Source organism: Gymnoscopelus microlampas (genome assembly GCF_963454915.1).
Source record: "Gymnoscopelus microlampas genome assembly, chromosome: 18".
NCBI lineage: Eukaryota > Metazoa > Chordata > Actinopteri > Myctophiformes > Myctophidae > Gymnoscopelus > Gymnoscopelus microlampas.
This window is the reverse complement of record NC_139955.1, coordinates 11,710,671-11,728,951: the sequence shown is the minus strand read 5'-3', so window position 1 is coordinate 11,728,951 and position 18,281 is coordinate 11,710,671. Positions and strand designations below refer to the sequence as shown.

Here is an 18,281-nt window from a genome sequence, read left to right as displayed (position 1 = left end):
AGTGACACAGATGCGTTCCGGGTCTTAATGGGTTAAAAAGGGTTTGACGACGTATGGGATGCCAGAGAGCGCCGCCGTATATATATAGCGGGGGGGGGGGCCCGGGTCAGTGTCTCACCTGGTCTCCAGGGGGATGTTACTGTTGAGTACCCAGCTGTTGTGGAGGTGCGCGGGATCCGTGCCTCCTCCGCCTCCTCCTCCGTCTGGCCCGCCCTGGCCCTGGCCCTGGCCCAGGCCGCCCCCTCCTCCCTGGCCGGGGGCCTGGTTGTGGCAGCGCTGGGCGGGCATGGTCTTCCTCTGCAGGCTCACCTGGGCGTAGGGCGCCGGGCGGGCGCAGGTGCAGGCGTGGGGCGGCGGCGGCGGCAGCGGGCGGAAGGTGAACTGACCGCCCGGACTGCTGGGCAACTCTGTGGTGTGACGGGGAGGAGGAGGAGGAGAAAGGAGGGAGAGAGAGAAAGGGAGAGACTGGTTAACACATTGCCTGCCAAGATCGAGTTAACTCGATTTTAGCACAAAAAAAAAAATTCAAAAAAAAAAAAATAACTTTTTTTTTTTTTAATTTTACCCAAAGACCAAGGAGATATGAATTTTCGAAGATCTTTATTCTCATCCACTTCCTTGTTAACTTAAAACTTTAAAATTTTGTATCTCGGCTCCTGAGTACTTTTTTTTTTTTCATTGAAAAATCTCTGGCATGAATAACAATAGGCAGTGAAAATAATTCAGGCAGTCAATGTGTTAATTGATTTGATTTTGTTTTTGGTCAAATATTCAACAAAACATAACTTCAACCCAGGATGTATACACATTAGAGTGTAATCAAACACTTATTTCCAATGCGGTCCTGAATGTTCTTTTATGAAATAAATAGTGTGATAAATCAGTGGGTTCTCTGACTTTTTCACGTCAAGGACCCCCAAAATGCTATGTGTTTGGCCGCGGACCCCCATCTCAACATATTTTGTTCCAGGGACCCACCAGTAGTAAAGAATTTGAGCTACAAATGTTCGCTTTAAAAATATATATTCAAAGGTTTGCACAAAATGTTCACGATTTTTCAAAAATAGCAGATCTACAAGCTCATGGCGCGGCACTCGGTGCCGTGCTATGAGCTTGTAGATCTGCTATTTTTATACCGTGTAGATCTGCTATTTTATAGCCAAAGTATAAAAGGTTTAAGTGGTTAAAATGATTGTGATGCTATATTAACACATTTTGCTGGGGGTCCCCCTGGAACCCCGCCCCATGGACCCCTGGGGGTCCCCGGACCCCACTTTGAGAACCAATGTAATAAATGATGTAGCAAGCAGCACGCCACACGAACTCGCAAAATTCAAAACCACCAAAAAAACTAAAAATAACCTAAAATCAACAAATACCAAACTATTAATATGCAAATTAAAGTGCATCACTAGCCTGTGGCTTCTTCCATAACAGCATTCTCACACTGTTTTTAAAGGGAAGTTTAAATGGAGACTGCATGACACACAGAGGCAGGTCATTCCAAAGAGAAATGCTCGTGTACATAAATAACTATATTGCCACAACCTTTGACTCTAGGTATCACATATACAGTATACAGTGGTGGAAAAAGTACTCAAATTCTTTACTTAAGTAAAAGTACCAATACTGCAATATACTGTAAAAATCCTCTGTTACAAGTAAAAGTCCAGAATTAAAAATGAATTAAAAATACTTTTGTACTTGTAAAAGTACAAAAGTATTGGCATAAAAATGTACTTAAAGTACCAAAAGTAAAAGTACTAAATATTTGAAAATAGCAGATCTACAAGCTCACAACGCGTCGCCAGAAATTGGAAATACTCAAGTAAAGTAAAAATACCTCAAAATTGTACTTAAGTACAGTACTTAAGTAAATGTACTTAGTTACTTTCCACCACTGAGGAGGACAGATTGAGAGAAGGAGGGATATAGAGTGAGAGCAGAAGAAGGGAGGGAGGGAGGGCGGGGGTAAATATGGGTTTATTAGGAGAGAGGCATCAGCACTGTAAATCACAAAGAACAGCGCGTTGGTGGTTGGTGGCTTTATTGTTATTACGCTTATTTAGGAACATAAATCAGGGGTTGGAGCCCAAACGGAGCCTGTCGTCCGTCAGGTCCTCTTCCTGTACGTGGCTGAATACACACACACACGCACACACACGCACACACACACACAGTCACACACACACACACACACACACACACACATACACCCAGCCTCGCTGTAAACAGGCTCCTGGCCGGCCGGAATGCGGAGAGCTCTTTAAAGAGATAACAGCTTGGGCTTAATCTGTTCCTGCCAGTTCAAACTACCCATGTGATGTTTTTTTATTATGAGATCTGTGGCCCTGTGGAATGAGCCAGTCACACTGCCAATCCCCACCACCTAGCTGGAGATCGCTTACGTTCTTTCATCGTTCCCCCTCTCTCTCTCTCTCTCTCTCTCTCTCTCTCTCTGTGTTTATTCGTTCGCCTGTCTCTCTCTGTCTGTCTGTCTGTCTGTCTCTCTCTCTGTCTCTGTCATCCACTCTGTCGTTAATTTTATCTTCTCTTTCGGAAGTCGACGTATGCAAATAACAATCTGGCCAAACACCCGTGGCTGTGTGTGTGTGTGTGTGTGTGTGTGTGTGTGTGTGTGTGTGTGTGTGTGTGTGTGTGTGTGTGTGTGTGTGTGTCCGTTTGTGTACGAGTTTGCATTTGTGCGTGCTGGGAGACAGGTGCAAGCTGGGGGTTATGGTGGTTTGCATGCATTTTCATGCATTTTGTGTGTATGTGTGTGGGCGTATGGGTGCGTGTGTATGTGTGTGGGCGTATGGGTGCATGTGTGTGTGTGTGTGTGTGTGTGTGTGTGTGTGTGTGTGTGTGTGTGTGTGTGTGTGTGTGTGTGTGTGTGTGTGTGTGTGTGTGTGTGTGAGTGTGTGCGCTCGCACGTGCGTGCAGGTACCATATGGTGGTGCCACGGTTGTGAGAACACTGCAGGTCTCTGTCTGCAGTTACTGACAGTTAATGCAGTTAATGTTCTATCATATTTTTCGTGCTGCACAAACTAATTAAATTTGCACACATTCTTTGCGAGGGAAGTGAGGAGTTGAGAATCAGTAGGGGAGAGACCATATTGATGGATAATCCTAAGAAAAGAAAACTGCCAGCGATATGGCGGGTGCCTCAGTCTTGCCCGGGGATAAGGAGACAATTTCCTCTGATTGACACGAGCTACGATACGATCGATATGACAGTTCAAACGTTTAGAGGAAAAAAGGTAAACAAGTAAATAGAGGCTAATAATTCTTCCCCCGTTTTCTTTACCCACATGAACCCTAGCGTTCCTATTCTGAGGTTGAACATTCGGCAAAAAAATAGCAGATCTACAAGCTCACAACGCATCGTGTTGCAATGTGTTGGGAAGACACAGTATATTAGTGTGTAGCGAAAACAGGAAGGGGCCTAGTATAGAGCCCTGGGGGACCCCGGTCAATTAAGTAGGGCTTAAGCATGAAATTCCACAAGCTTCATGGCGCGCAAAAGTTTTGCATTTGAGCTATAATTTAAGTTGTTACGTTTATATGATTACATGCAATAGAAATTGAAACCACACAGGTAATCGGAAGTTTAGGGCCAGATTAACATGCATTAACAGGTACAGCGCAAGCAGCTGTCTCTTTCCCGTAATTTGCGGCCGCAATCTGTGTGAAATTAACATCAGATTTAGCCTGGCAGCAGCTTATTACCCAATCAACGCATGGAGACGGCGTTCTAGTCGCATTTGTTTTGCGTGTGAAGCAGCAGAACTTCAAAGATGAGGTTGAATGGTGGAATCTGTGCATGGAGCTCCCATGGAGCTACTGCAGCAACCAGCTCAGGAAAGAAAAGTTAAAGCTAAATTCAAGATTCAAATATTGATCAATGAGGTACTGTAACTCAACTCGGTTCTCAAACTTTTTCATGTCAAGGACCCCCAAAAGTATTTGGCCACGGACCCCCATCTCAAATATTTTGTTCCAGGGACCCCCAGAAGCAAAGATTTGAGTTACAAATGTTGGCTTGAAAAACGTATACATATTCAAAAGGTTTGCACACATTTTCACGATTTTTCAAAAATAGCAGATCTACAAGCTCATAGCGCGGCACTCGGTGCCGCGCTATGAGCTTGTAGATCTGCTATTTTTGAATAGCCAAAGTATAGAAGGTTAAAATGATTGTGATGCTATATTTTATAACACATTTTACTGGGGGACCCCCTGGAACGCCCCCCCAAGGACCCCTGGGGGTCCCCGGACCCCACTTTGAGAACCAATGCTGTAACAGAACATCGAGACATTTTGGAATGATGCAATGCAACTTTCAACTTGATATGGAAATAGAATGTGGATGATCATATTGGTACAGGAGAGGTAGCTTATTAAAAAAAAGCAGTGAGCCCCAAGAGGCTGGGGTTTAACATTGACAGCTAAGGGGTGTTTTATCCATGACATGATAAACCACCGTAGCCGTTCTAAAATCATTGTAAACCACAGCATTGCATGGCCTTTTTGCCTTTATAAACGGTTAACAAAAGTGGCACCAAAATCACAGACATATCCCAATTAACCACATGAACCCCTAACCTCCCAAGTCCCAACTAGAGATTTGGTGTAGAGGGGGAAAAGGGAGGGGACCTAGTATAGAGCCCTGGGAGCTCCAGTTTAGGCTTTGAACACGGCTCAGCCGATCATAATTGAGGACCGGGACTATCCTTATATATAATTACTAGACCATACCCGGTCGGCGCAGCGCATCCGTGGGGGGATATGCGCACATGATCTGGCAACCCGGGAGGCAGTTCGTCCCATAGCTGGGCAGCCCCGTAACCATGGCGACATTCTTTGACACAAAAGCGCTAATAAGAAGCTGAGATTTGATGAAATTGAAAAACGGGCTTCACAGTTAAGTTCAGATGGTAATGGTCGATGGCTGTGTGCAAAATCAGAGCAATTGGTCCAGCCACTGAGGAGAACCGGGTAGCTTCACCTACTCCCACTACAGACCCACTACAAACGGACAGAGGTTACTAGAATTATAGTAGGATGAATCCCTAACCTCCCAAGTCCCTACTAGAGATTTGGTGTAGAGGGGGAAAAGGGAGGGGACCTAGTATAGAGCCCTGGGAGCTCCAGTTTAGGCTTTGAACACGGCTCAGCCGATCATAATTGAGGACCGGAACTATCCTTATATATAATTATAACATAATACAAGCCACTGCCGAGGTGAGCCACCACTAGGGGGACGACAAATAGACGGGGGAAAAAAAGCGCAGCGAGTTTAAGATTGCTATTTTTTTTTTTTTGCTATTTGACTGGGGTCCCCTCCAGTCAATGGGCTGAAGTATTGGAACGTATAGATTTAGGTAATACCTAACCCAACAATTGAAGGATTTTTTTATTTCAATCATATCAATGCTATACAATACAATCATTCATGAAATATAACATTTAAGCTGCAAGCAGCTACGACCGGGCCTTCCCAGCTTGGTGCTAAAATAATAATAACAAATCATATTTCTTTCCATTTCAAAAGGGCTTCTCTCTGGTGCAGTGCTCGGGCGCTAATACATTCAAACGATCCTTCACATGAGAGCTCTGATTTGGGTTTTAATTTAGTTCAATACACCAACAACAATCCTTCCATGTTCCCCTAATCAATGAAACTTTAAAACATCAACAGCTGCTCCGTGTTGTGTTAGAACAAGAGCAGCAATCAGAATGTAACAAAAGATGATATTATCTTGAGTAATCTCCAGCCAGACTCCCATCACCAAACTCATTGCAAGTGAATAGGTGAAGCACCGAACTCAAGATGAGAGAAATCTGCCTTTTGTGTGTGTGGAGAGGGAGGCATGGATTTCAGTGTCTGGCTGATGTGATAATAGGGGAGAGAGAGACTGGTGTCGCAATTCTATCATGATTCACCCTCAAGTAGAAAGGTACAATTTACCCGCCAAATAAGAGCTCACATGTGAAGGATTACGATTTAATAATAATTTTTCGGTCTGAAAATGATCTCTGTTCTCCCTCCTGGCTCCTAAGCGGTGGAATAAACTCCTCCTTGCAGTCAAGACTGCAGACTCACTCACTCGTTCTCCTCTTTAGACTCCATCTCACTTTAGCACTCCTCTGTCCTTGTATGCATTCTTATGGATGCTAGTATGCAGATCTATGTTGGTTACTTGTTCACGTGTTATGTTGTTTAGATTTGTTTCACTTGAGAGCACAATTAATAAGAATTGTATTCATAGCATGTTATGGAGAAACCAGTACATGTTCTTAACTGGGGAGATGTGAAGTAACCAGTACATGTCCTTAACTGGGGATAGTCATTTTCAGAGTCTCTTAATTGTCTTTGGATTATGGAAAAGACTGCATCCACCTCTGCAGCTTTATTCAAGGGAAAACAAACATATTTCTTTTTTTCCCTCTTTTTTAACAGGAACTGTAAAAAATAAAGAAAAAAGAACAAAAAGTATACACCAGAGGACTAATCTATCAGAATGATAAAGAGTACTTTATTCTCAAATTGAGTTCTGAGTGGCGGACTGGAGGACTTTATTTACTTAGTAAATGAAAATGGAGAGCCACACGCTCATGAATTGCTCTGATACAATTTACTTCAAATAGGAGCAATATTGACTTTTGTTGCATATTATAAAAGTTTTTGAACTGTTGGGGAGAAATGTTTTTTAAATTATTATTATCATTATTATTACCCATGGTAACTATTCATCGCCAGGTTTAGGGGAGTGAAAATGCCCGATTTGGGGCTGGAATTCAATACAGAGGCCTATGGTTCCACCAAAAAGGTGTGTTTATTCACCACAGCACAATGCACAAGGACACACGCAGCTCTGCACTCACAGCTCCACCTGATATTGACTGGCAGCAGCCTTTTATACCCAGGTGAGCTAGACTGCACCATTCAAAGGGGTGTTCTAAAACATATATATAAAAAAGTCTCCATTAACTACAAAAGTACTCTTTCACAATGATTATTTGTTTACTACTATAACAAACCATAGCAACTCTAAATACACATCACAACCCCCCTCTGACATTCGGACTTGGTCCAGGCCAATTATACTGGAACAGAACAGCACAACTTGAACGGGTAACTTAAAGGGGAATTTTGGACCACGGTTTTCTTACCTCTTCTATGATGTTATGATATCCTAGGATGAATGGTACAGTAGAAAAATGTCATAACTCCATCCCGGGTCCGCCACAGCTAAAAACGTGCGCCCATAGGCCTTGAGCTAGATCGCATATTTTTATGTTTTTTTTCTTTCTTTTTTTGGAGAGATCTGACGTTCATAGTGACTATATTACACTTCTCATACTGTACATATTGCACTCAATAACACTTACTGCACCTGCCCATCATGATTAGCACCAACCATTTCTGTCTCCACAGGTGGAACTAGTTAGCCGAGTGGACAGGAAATAACTCAAAATGTTCAGTTACAATGTATTCAATAAACAATAAAATGTGCAAAACTGTGCAAATTAATACAGTGCAAATAGCAAATACCTAAAGTGCCAATATGCTGTGCAAATATTGTTGCACAGCAATAAGTTTAATAAGGGTCACAATATTTATGTTCAAAAATAGGTAACAGAGGACCTCTCTCTGTTAGGAGAAAGTGCTGAAAGGATGCTATTATGTGTGACCAGTAATAGGAAAGAATTTTAACTGCTTCTGCTCTCACTTGACAAAAGCGGCGAGGCTAAAGTATTTATTGAAACTAGTTATTTTCAAGATGTGAATGCAAGTGTAATCACATCTCAGTGCACTCAGGTTTGAGTCACCTTGACGAACAAATCAGACTGTGTAGTCCGTATTGTGCTTTCCAGCGGTGGCCGTGTTCAACACATCCTGCAATGCGCGTCTTTCATAAAACACGCAGATACTGGCTGAACCTTTTATATTAATGTGGTGGGCAAAACGATATGATTTCGCAATGTACTGTAACTACAATGTACAGCAGATGCCTCGGAACATGCAACACCGAAGGAAGGCTAATTTGCAGTCATTGCTGGTTATATACACATAACATATTTTCCAGGACAACTATCCTGTCCAGTTTTCCATGACTGGAAAAATGCATTAAACAAACAGCAGCAACAATCAAATTAAAGCGTCAGTATAGTATATCATACGTAAAACATGAATACATACAGTAGGCTATATGAATTACCCTGCTTGGTTAAAGGTGTGTAATCAATGGTAATCTACAGAATACAATGACACTCTTCCTGCAAAGAATTCTTTATCAGAAATGTAACCAGGCTATCTGAAAAATCCTAGCGTCCCTATTCTGGGGCGAACGTCCAGCTCAACACGCATTGCTCCGTGTTGGGAGCTTGTTGATCGGCTATTTTCGGCAAAGAGAAGTCTATAGCCGACCATACATATCTGTAGGGTTTAAGTGTAGGGATGGGTCAGAATAATCATATAAAAATATGATGTTATTTTTTTTAAATATATATATATATATATATATATATATTTATTTTATTTTAATTAAAAAAAAAAAATGTTGCAAAGGCTATATTGTCATTCAAACCCTGCCCATTCTACATTTTAGAGGATACCTAGTGTGGGTATAATATTTATTTATTCTCTATTTTGCGTTTACAGGAAGTAATTAAAAATCTAATTTTAGGGACTTTTGATATAACAAAATACACAAAAATGGATTGACCATGGGTATGCTCTAAAAGTGTGAAAAACATATTTTTCATTTCCCCACGTTTTTAATGATTTAGTTACAATAATGTAAAAAATGTGCATGTTGTCTCTTGTTTATTTCTGAAAAACAGTTTATAGGCCGTTTGATGAAAAAAATGAACAAATCCCCAGAACAATTTCACCCAAACAAACCGCCCCCCCAAGCGAATATATTGGTTGAATATTCGAATAGGTGCAAATAAGAGGTGGTGTTTCCTAGTTCAGTAAGTACTCTGTGTCCTTTGAGAAGTAGCCACCAGATGTGGTGGCTATTAGAGGCAAAGTAGAGAAAGCTACAAAGATAGGATGGCCTTCTAGTTTAATAAAGCAATAAGCCCCAAGAGGCCCTGGTTCACAGTGATTTTAGAACAGCTAAGGGGTGTTGTTCGGCACGGCGCACAGTGGACTCAACCTCACTCAGGATGTTATTTTCCATTAGGAACGGCTTTAATTAAACATTCACAGGGGATTCAAAGACTTTGGCTAGGACAGGGCGCATAGAAATGGGGCGATAGTTATTCACATCTGAGGGATCTCTCGCTCTTTTAAATGGTCTGCATTTGCATTTGCACTTTTTTTTTATATAACGGAAGGACATAAGCAGATTTCCATATTTTAGGGATTGCGCTGGTCACAAAACTAAGATTAAAAACAGCAGCAGTAGGCTTTGCAGTGCATAAGCTGCTGTCTTTAGGAGATATGGGTCTAGATTTTCCAGGCCTGTTGACTTTTCCCCCTCCATATCTTTCAGGGCTTTAGCAACTTCAGCAGCAGTGGCAGGTTCAAAATGGAAGGGATTTATAACGGCGCTTCGCTTGCAACAGTGTTCGTCATAGAACATTACACAGAAGTGTCAAAGTCAGCATTAGAATGATTAAAAACTGCTCCAGAAGAACTTAAATGCTCATTAAAAAACACAACAATATTGTTTTTTTTATCCTGAATTTGTCTTATCATCTGTCTTGAGGTGGTCAGGGAGGCTATCAGAAACTTTACAACCAATAACAGATTTAATCAATTTCCAGAATTGTGTGGGATTGTTTACATTTCCACTAACAGCTTTCAGATGGAATAGTAAGTAAGTAAGTAAGTAATAGTAAGTCCAATCTACTGAGGCATTAGATTTCCCAGCCTTTGTCCAAACAGCATCTCATCGTCAAAGTGTGGTATTGCATCTGAAAACCAGAGATTACCGCTGATCTTATGCAGTACATTAACAGGGCCATGTACTGTACTGTATGTTACATACAGTGTCTATAGTTTTAAATTGGTCCCAAGCACAATCGCCATCAGATACTTCATCAAAGCTTACATCTTTGGAGCTTGAAATGAATACCAACATAATAACAATGCGTATGTGCTCCACCAGCATTTGATTCACATCATAAAACCATGACACAATATTAAAACATAATAGTTGACACGCAAGCTCTGGTTTTAGTTATACTTCCCCAACAATCCTACGTTCCTTTATCATTCTGGAACGTGATCCGTTGCAGTGCCTATTGTTTTAGAACAAGCATTGATATAAAACGTAACAAAAGGTCTTTTGTGCTCACTAATCTCACTAATAAAACCAGAGCCCTATACAGTACATCCCAGGATTCATTGCATTTGAATAACCGGAGCTCAAGGTGAGCCAAAGCCTCCCTTTGTGTGTGCAGAATGCAGCCTGAGGGAAAAAACTAAGACCTTTCTCCCCCCAAAAAAAGTCAAAGATGTCTATACTTTGCATTTCCCCCACCCAAACATAATGTCCATAATTTGTCACCGTCACTTGTCTGCGTTCACCGCACTGACACGCGCTACAGTACATGCACACATAACCTTTTAGACGTGTAAAACATGCTTTCCTTTCTAAACTAGGTTTGTTCTAACCACTTTCAACACGGTGCCCCTATTGGGCGTTAATTTGATTTTATTAGTCACAATGTGTAAAAGGTTTAAGTGGTTAACCCATTTAGACCGGGAACGCATCTCTGTCATTTTAGATAGTCTTTGGCTATTCAAAAATAGCAGATCTACAAGCTCATAGCGTGGCCCCGAGTGCAGCGCTATGAGCTTGTAGATCTGCTATTTTTTGAAAAATCTTGAAAATGTGTTCATTCAAAGATTTGCACAAATGTTATTCAAAAATAGCAGATATACAAGCTCATGGCGCGGCACTCGGTGCTGTGCTATGAGCTTCTATATCTGCTATTTTTGAATAGCCAAAAGAAATCTAAAATGACACGGATGCGTTCCCGGATTGAATGGGTTAATATGTACAGTAATACGCACAGTGTGTGGGCTTTTTCACTTTTTTAGACTGTAAAATATATGGACAAAGGGAGCCCCATTGGTTTCTACAGACCGTTTTGAAGCCACTTTTTCTGCTAATTGAAAACCGCCATCTTTGAACTTCCGATCCCGAAATGAAACCGCAAAACGACTGCTATTGGCTGCAACCGCATCGAGGGCGGGTCTTCACACAGTAGAACCAGTAGAAGCCCCAGAAACATATCCTACTTTATCATTCATTGTATAATGAATGGTTTACTAATCAATAATAAATAATTTACTAAGCGCATATCATGATGATTTAAAAAAAAAAGACTTTAAACTAGCGATTTAAAACATAAAGTCTTTATGTTTATCTGCTGGGCCATTAATAGGAACTGCATGCCTTAAAAGGATCTCTGGCTAATAAGCCTTATATGCCATAATACTGTATAATACTGTAAATGGATAATTGCCCTCTATAAATAAAATTAAAAGTTAAACACGTTAAATACTTAATTTATTTTAGAAATAGTTAATCTTTCACTCAATAGGGAGAACAAGTTGATGATGTCATTTGTCCATGTGTGGTCTAGTATATCATGCATAGGCTAATACAAGTATTTAAAATATTGCTCAATTAAGGAAGTATTCAGTTGTTTTTTATTAACACATGCATTCCATAGGGCTGTACCACACATGGACAAACGGCATCATCAACTTGCGACGGGAGCGGTCCCTATCGAGTGAAAGGACGTACGATTTCTAAAATAAATATTTAAGATGTTTTTAATTTAAACATTTAGTTACATAGGGCAATTATAATGTATTAAGTCATATAAGGCCATATTAGCCAGGAATCCTTTTAACCCATTTAGACCTGGAACGCATCTGTGTCACTTTAGATTTCTTTGGCTATTCAAAAATAGCAGATATACAAGCTCATAGCGCGGCACCGAGTGCCGCGCTATGAGCTTTATTTTTGAAAAATCGTGTTTTTTTTTAAACTGTTAGGATTTAGAAAACATTTTTAAGAATCGCCTCAGGTCTTAATGGGTAAGAGAACCAGGGAATGGGCTTCAATTCCAGCGCTTATTCCTTGGCGCCTTGTTGTCACTGGACAAACAGTACATACAGACATTTTTTATACATGCATAAATAGTATAGAAAACAGCCTAAGCTCTAAAAGGCATCATACAAAATGAGAGATCTGTAAACGCTGGTGGCCACTGATTCCTCCTTGTAAAAAAAAAAAACGCATTTACCTCAGAACAATAAATGGTATTCTATCATAGCGCATTATCACCTAACGTACGGATATTACATTCCGGTTACTAACGGACTAGGAGATTTAGAGCGCTAAGCAGATTTGGCCGAAGACAGACCCATGGATAACACACTTACCCAGGTAATTTATTGGTCTCATCACCTGGAGGTGCTGTTTAGTCCAAACTAATGGGATGTGGAACACAGAGGTTTATTTTGGTCTCTCCCACCTCTCTGTGTTGAAAATTACCCCCTGAAGGGATGGGTGGGAGAGAGAGAGAGAGAGAGAGAGAGAGAGAGAGAGAGAGAGAGAGAGAGAGAGAGAGAGAGAGAGAGAGAGAGAGAGAGAGAGAGATGTTTCAGAGTACCACTGTGTTGTGTGTCACTGCAGTGAGGCTGGTCTGTTAACCCATCAAGACCTGAGGCCGATTCTAAGAGTGTCAAAGATTTGCACACATTTCCACGATTTTTCAAAAATAGCAGATCTACAAGCTCGTAGCGCGGCACTCGGTGCCGCGCTATGAGCTTGTATATCTGCTATTTTTGAATAGCCAAAGAAATCTAAAGTGACACAGACGCTTTCCCGGTCTTAAAGGGTTAAAGTGGTAGTTCAGGTTTAGTGAAAAGACACTCTCTGGTCCATCATAAGTAAGAGTCCTTTCAGGCCATTCAGAAATCCTTCTCTCGCCGTATTGCTTTTTAAATTGGTTTTGAGCCCCAGCTCAGTGGTTATGAATCTTAGTCCATGTACATAATGTTTTTTTTTACGTAGATGGTTTAGTTGATATCGGAATTATTCTTTCTTTTCAGGTCCATCCAAGTCTTTTTCTTCCTGCTGCTCCTGGCTGCTGTAACAAATGTGTTTCCCCTCAAGGGAAAATAAAGTATTCTATCATATATCCAGTCTCTTTTTTTGCCCTGGGTGAGGGGAGTGATATAAGGACAGAGCGAGTGATATGCCATTATCCGTCCTCCGGCTCATCAGCCCTAGGACTTGTAAGGTAGTAGCTGACTAATCAGCATAAGCTGATATTCTTCTGTTAAAATAAGTGTTAAATAGATCTATATTCGGATAGCAATCATTGCTATAGTGTTTGTTCGGTAGCAGGGGGTCTGCCTGTCTCTTTAGTAAACAGAAAATACACTTGCAGGTCGAAGCCAATTCTACACAATCAGGACAGAGAACTCTACAGGATACAGGATAAACAAGTGAAATTGGAAAGTGATGCAACAAACAACAACAAAAAAGATTGGAACTGGAACACTATAGCTGATAAATGATCTTTGTGTTGTCCTCTCTCCTGACTGGATAGAATTAATTGGCAGTGACAGTACAAAAAGCAAGGGCAGTTGAAATCAATAAAACAAGGCAATTATGCCTCGACTCGGTGGTATCGAGGTGGACATCTTATAATATTTTTGAGGCACATTCCATGAATGCGGGGCACGGTAACAGAAAACCGATCTTTCTAACTCTGTATGGATTTTGGAACCTGCAGGGTGAGCCACGTGTGTGAACGGGTGGAGTGTCTACCAAACGTTCCGACAGATAGGAGGGGAGCTTTTGTAAAATAGCTTTATAAATACATAAAAACATATGCTCTCGATGACAGACCAGGGAGGCCAGTTTTTTGGAACACTAGGCAGTGGTGAGTTCCATAACTATCACCCAGTGATGGATCTTAGTGCCGTGTGATGAACTGCATGCAAAAGTTTCAGTATGGACATGGCTGCCCGCCATAAATAGCTTCCCCCTAGTCCAGTAGTTCTCAAAGTGGGGTCCGGGGACCCCCAGGGGTCCTTGAGGAGGTTCCAGGGGGTTCCCAGCTAACTTATTGATAGTTAGGAACCAAATGGACCCTTACGGATGTGTAACTCAAAACAGAAAATGGAACCAAATCCATTAAATGGATTTGGTTCCATTTTCTGTTTGAGTTACATTTGGTTTCATTTCACGTCATTGGGGTCTGTGGACTAATGCATACCAAACTGGGGGTTCTTGAAATAAAAAAGGTTTGAGAACCACTACCATAGTCCATCCATAGAATGTCTGCGTACACTACAGTGCCAACAAAGTCAGCGAGCAACTCCTGCCCTGGCTGTACTCAACCCACTCCATCCCCTAACTGGCTGGAAATCCAACCGGAACTACCATTTATTCTTCTACTGGGGCAGTTCCTCAATGACAATAATATGACACAGTTTATTACATTTTAAGTGTTTTCTCATTGTCTTGGTGAATAAATGAAAATACAGGTCTGTAAGTGCCGAATAAATTATGGCCCGCAAACACCGCTGTCGCCGGTCACCAAACTGAGTCCCAGCTGCATCATGCACAGCCGTGGGCGGGCCTTATTTGCATAACCTTAATGGCCGAGTTATAATCTTATTCTAAAGACATCGGTGGCAACAATGCATTATCACAAGTCAATGGGACCAACACCGTCTAATCAAATACTCTCCCAAACTGTTTCTTATTACACAACATGGTTTATTATGAGACAGATCAAATCAAATAAAGGAAAGGTTTCCAGCCCGGGTGACTTGCAATCACGCTGACGAGAAAATGAACAAGCAAATTAGCTCTGCTTCGGAAAGGTCACGATGGAGCAGATAAACCTCTTCAACTATTGAACTGTCTCAGGCTTATTAATAACCTGAAGCATTCTCAAAACCTGGATTCAATATCGCTGCACACACACACACACACACACACACACACACACACACACACACACACACACACACACACACACACACACACACACACACACACACACACACACACACACACACACACACGCACGCATGCACACACACCCACACACGCACACGCACGCAATTGGGCGGGGGTTGTTGGGCGCTCTGGGCTGATATTGTTGTGAGGCCATGCCTCTGCATTTGATATCCCACCTATGTTTTATCCCTTGCCTCTGGTCAGACTGAATGAATTACATTGCATTTGAGAAATGTATGTTTGATAATATCAACATTTTATAATGTCTTTAAGTCTATGTTAACCACATTAACCCTGGCGTCCCTATTTTCGGCACATTTTCCCCAAAATAGCAAAATTAGCAGACCTACGAGCTGACGCGTTGTGAGCTTGTATTGTATATCTGCTATTTTCGCTACGTGTCATATGAAGAAGTACAGTATAGGGTTTAACTCCCCTCTCTGGCAGATCTACAAGCTCACAACTCTCAGCGTTGTGAGGGGTAGGGAGCTTTGTCAGCTATTTTCGCTATTCATCGTACGATGACAGATATAGGGGCTTAATTGGTTAAGAAAAATTATCCTTCGTTGAAGCCCTAATAACTATTAGTTTTATCATATCCCAAATGTATACACGTCTACCATGGAGTTGTGCTTTTTCCAAGTTTGCTATTATTATTATTATTATGCCCTGTCAATCTCCTTCTCAACACAGTGCGTCCGGGACATCAAACATGTTTGTTAGTGCTGCAGCTTCACGTAAATACCACTGTAACATGTCACACAACACTTAATTGGAAAATTCCAGCTTCCATTTTCATGTTGTTGTGGACCACACGTCACTCAGCGGCGCTGTAAAATGCTACCGCTGTGTTTTTTTTCCGAACTGCACTACTTGCGTTCGTGCACGTGCACGTCATGTTGCACGTCAGTCCTCCAGAGGGGAACGGCCCTTAACCCATTAACTCATATACTGCCTAGAACGACTAAAACGACTTCTGTCCATAAGCCATGCCTGCCAAGAACGACTAAAACGACTTTTTAAAAAAAATTAAAAAAATAAAAATATTTTTTTTTTTTTTTTTTTTTTTTTTAGATTTTTTTTTTTTTTTTTGACCCAAAGACCAAGGAGATATGATTTTTCGAAGATATAGACTCCCATCCACTTCCTTGTTAACTTAAAACTTAAAAATTCTGTATCTCGGCCCCTGAGTACTTTTTTTTTTCAATGAAAAATCTTGGCGGTGTTCAAACAGGCCAGAAATAATTCTGGCAGTGAATGAGTTAAGACCTGAGGCGATTCTTAAAAATGTTTTCTAAATCCTAACAGTTTTTTGAAAAAAATCGAAAAAAAATGTTTTCACGATTTTTCAAAAATAGCAGATCTACAAGCTCATAGCGCGGCACTCGGTGCCGCGATATGAGCTTGTATATCTGCTATTTTTGAATAGCCAAAGAAAGCTAAAGTGACACAGTTGCGTTCCAGGTATTAATGGGTTAATGAAGCCTGCGCACCCATGGTCTAAAAGCACATGCACAGTTTTTTTCCTACAGATTGACAGGGAGGGTGAAAGGTGCTTTATCCATTGGCTGATAGTTGCAGTTTTCTTGTTTCCAAATAAGAATAGTTATTAGACCCTGTCATTTAAAAATATACAACTTCTGGTACATTTCTAAGCGTATCCGAGAGCATATCTGAGAATATATTACTATTAGTTATTATCTTTTCGCGACGAAAATGATCATCATCAATCATCGTGATTGATCGTGATTACAATTTTCAGAAAAATAACCAGGATCATGATTATAGTCATTAAAGCAGCCCTATTCAAAACAATTCAAAAACATGTTTCGCTTATAATGACGTGCCCAAAATAGGGACGTGACGTCAGGTTTGAAAGTGGTTGATTAACAACCCATTGAGACGTCAAACGCATCTGTGTCACTTTAGATCTCTTTGGCTATTAAAAAATAGCAGATCTACAAGCTCATAGCGCGGCACCGAGTGCCGCGCTATGAGCTTGTAGATCTGCTATTTAAAAAAAAAAAAAAAAAAAAAAAACTGTTAGGATTTAGAAAAAAAAAGTAAGAATCGCCTCAGGTCTTAATGGGTTAAAAAAAATGCAATCGAGATTGCGTTGCGCGACTGGATGTTCCAGGAACACTGACTAATATCCTGGAGTGGAACGAGATTGCACCTGTTTGCAAGGAGCTGGAGAGGCACAATCAAGAGTCACAATGTTCCCACGGTTCTCATAATAGAAGCGAGTCACAACACAATGTAATAACACCTTACCTCCATGTTGACACCTCCCAGTGAATATAGTGTGTGTGCGCTCACCCCGGCTGCTGCTCGCAGACCACTGAACATCCTCTCTGTCAGCGGTACAAAATGTCTCCGCCGCACCAATGCTTTCATAACAATGCCAAGAGCACAGTGCAATGTTTGTGTGTTTCAACACATGTAGTCAATACCAACTCCCCACCAGTGGTGGTAAAGTAACATTTAACAACAGTACATTTACTCAAGTGCTGTACTCAGGTACAATTTTGATGTATTTTTTACTTTACTGGAGTGTTTCCAAATTTCAATACGTTTACTTATAACTTTTCAGATATAAAAGATTATATTGGTAATACATTAACCACTTCAGCCCTATTTTATACATACTGTAGGCTATTTGAAAATAGCAGATCTACAAGCTCACAACGCTTTGAGCTTGTAGATCTGTTATTTTCAAACATTTTAGTACTTTTACTTTTGGTACTTAACTATATTTTGATGCCAATACTTTATTATTTAAAGTTAATTTAATAAAAATAAAATGTAATTTAATAATTTTTACTCAAGTAATATTTTGAACACAGGCCTTTTACCTGTAACAGAGTATTTTTATATTGTGGTATTGCTACTTTTATTAAGTAAAATATCTGAGTCCTTCTTCCACCACTGCCCCCCACCCCCACCTACACTGTAAAAACACAAACAACAAAAAAATACATTTTCTTAACCACTCAAGCCGTACAGCACTGTACATGATTTATTGTACAAAAAATAGACGATCTACAAGCTCACAACGCGCCGCTAGGCGAAGTGTTGTGCACTTTTAGATCTGCCATTTTTTGTTGTTTTTGATACTAAAATAAAAAAAAGTGTGAAAACCTTTGGAAATGTTCCCGAAATAGGGATGTCAGGGTTAATGTGGTTAACATACATTTGAAATTAAATAGTTAAATAGAGATATCAAACATACAAGTCTACATTTTCCAAAAGGAAATGC

The 18,281-nt window shown here is 40.7% G+C and overlaps 1 protein-coding gene across 1 annotated transcript in view; it reads right to left on the bottom strand.

The window, feature by feature from the left end:
- The window catches only part of tenm1 (teneurin transmembrane protein 1), a gene marked incomplete at its 5' end in the record, with an annotated part of 403,177 nt that overhangs the window by 278,501 nt on the left and 106,395 nt on the right, over positions 1 to 18,281 (bottom strand). Inside the window, 1 exon segment of the mRNA XM_084041664.1 lies at positions 119 to 407. Within this exon segment, the coding sequence (XP_083897790.1) occupies positions 119 to 407 (289 nt within the window).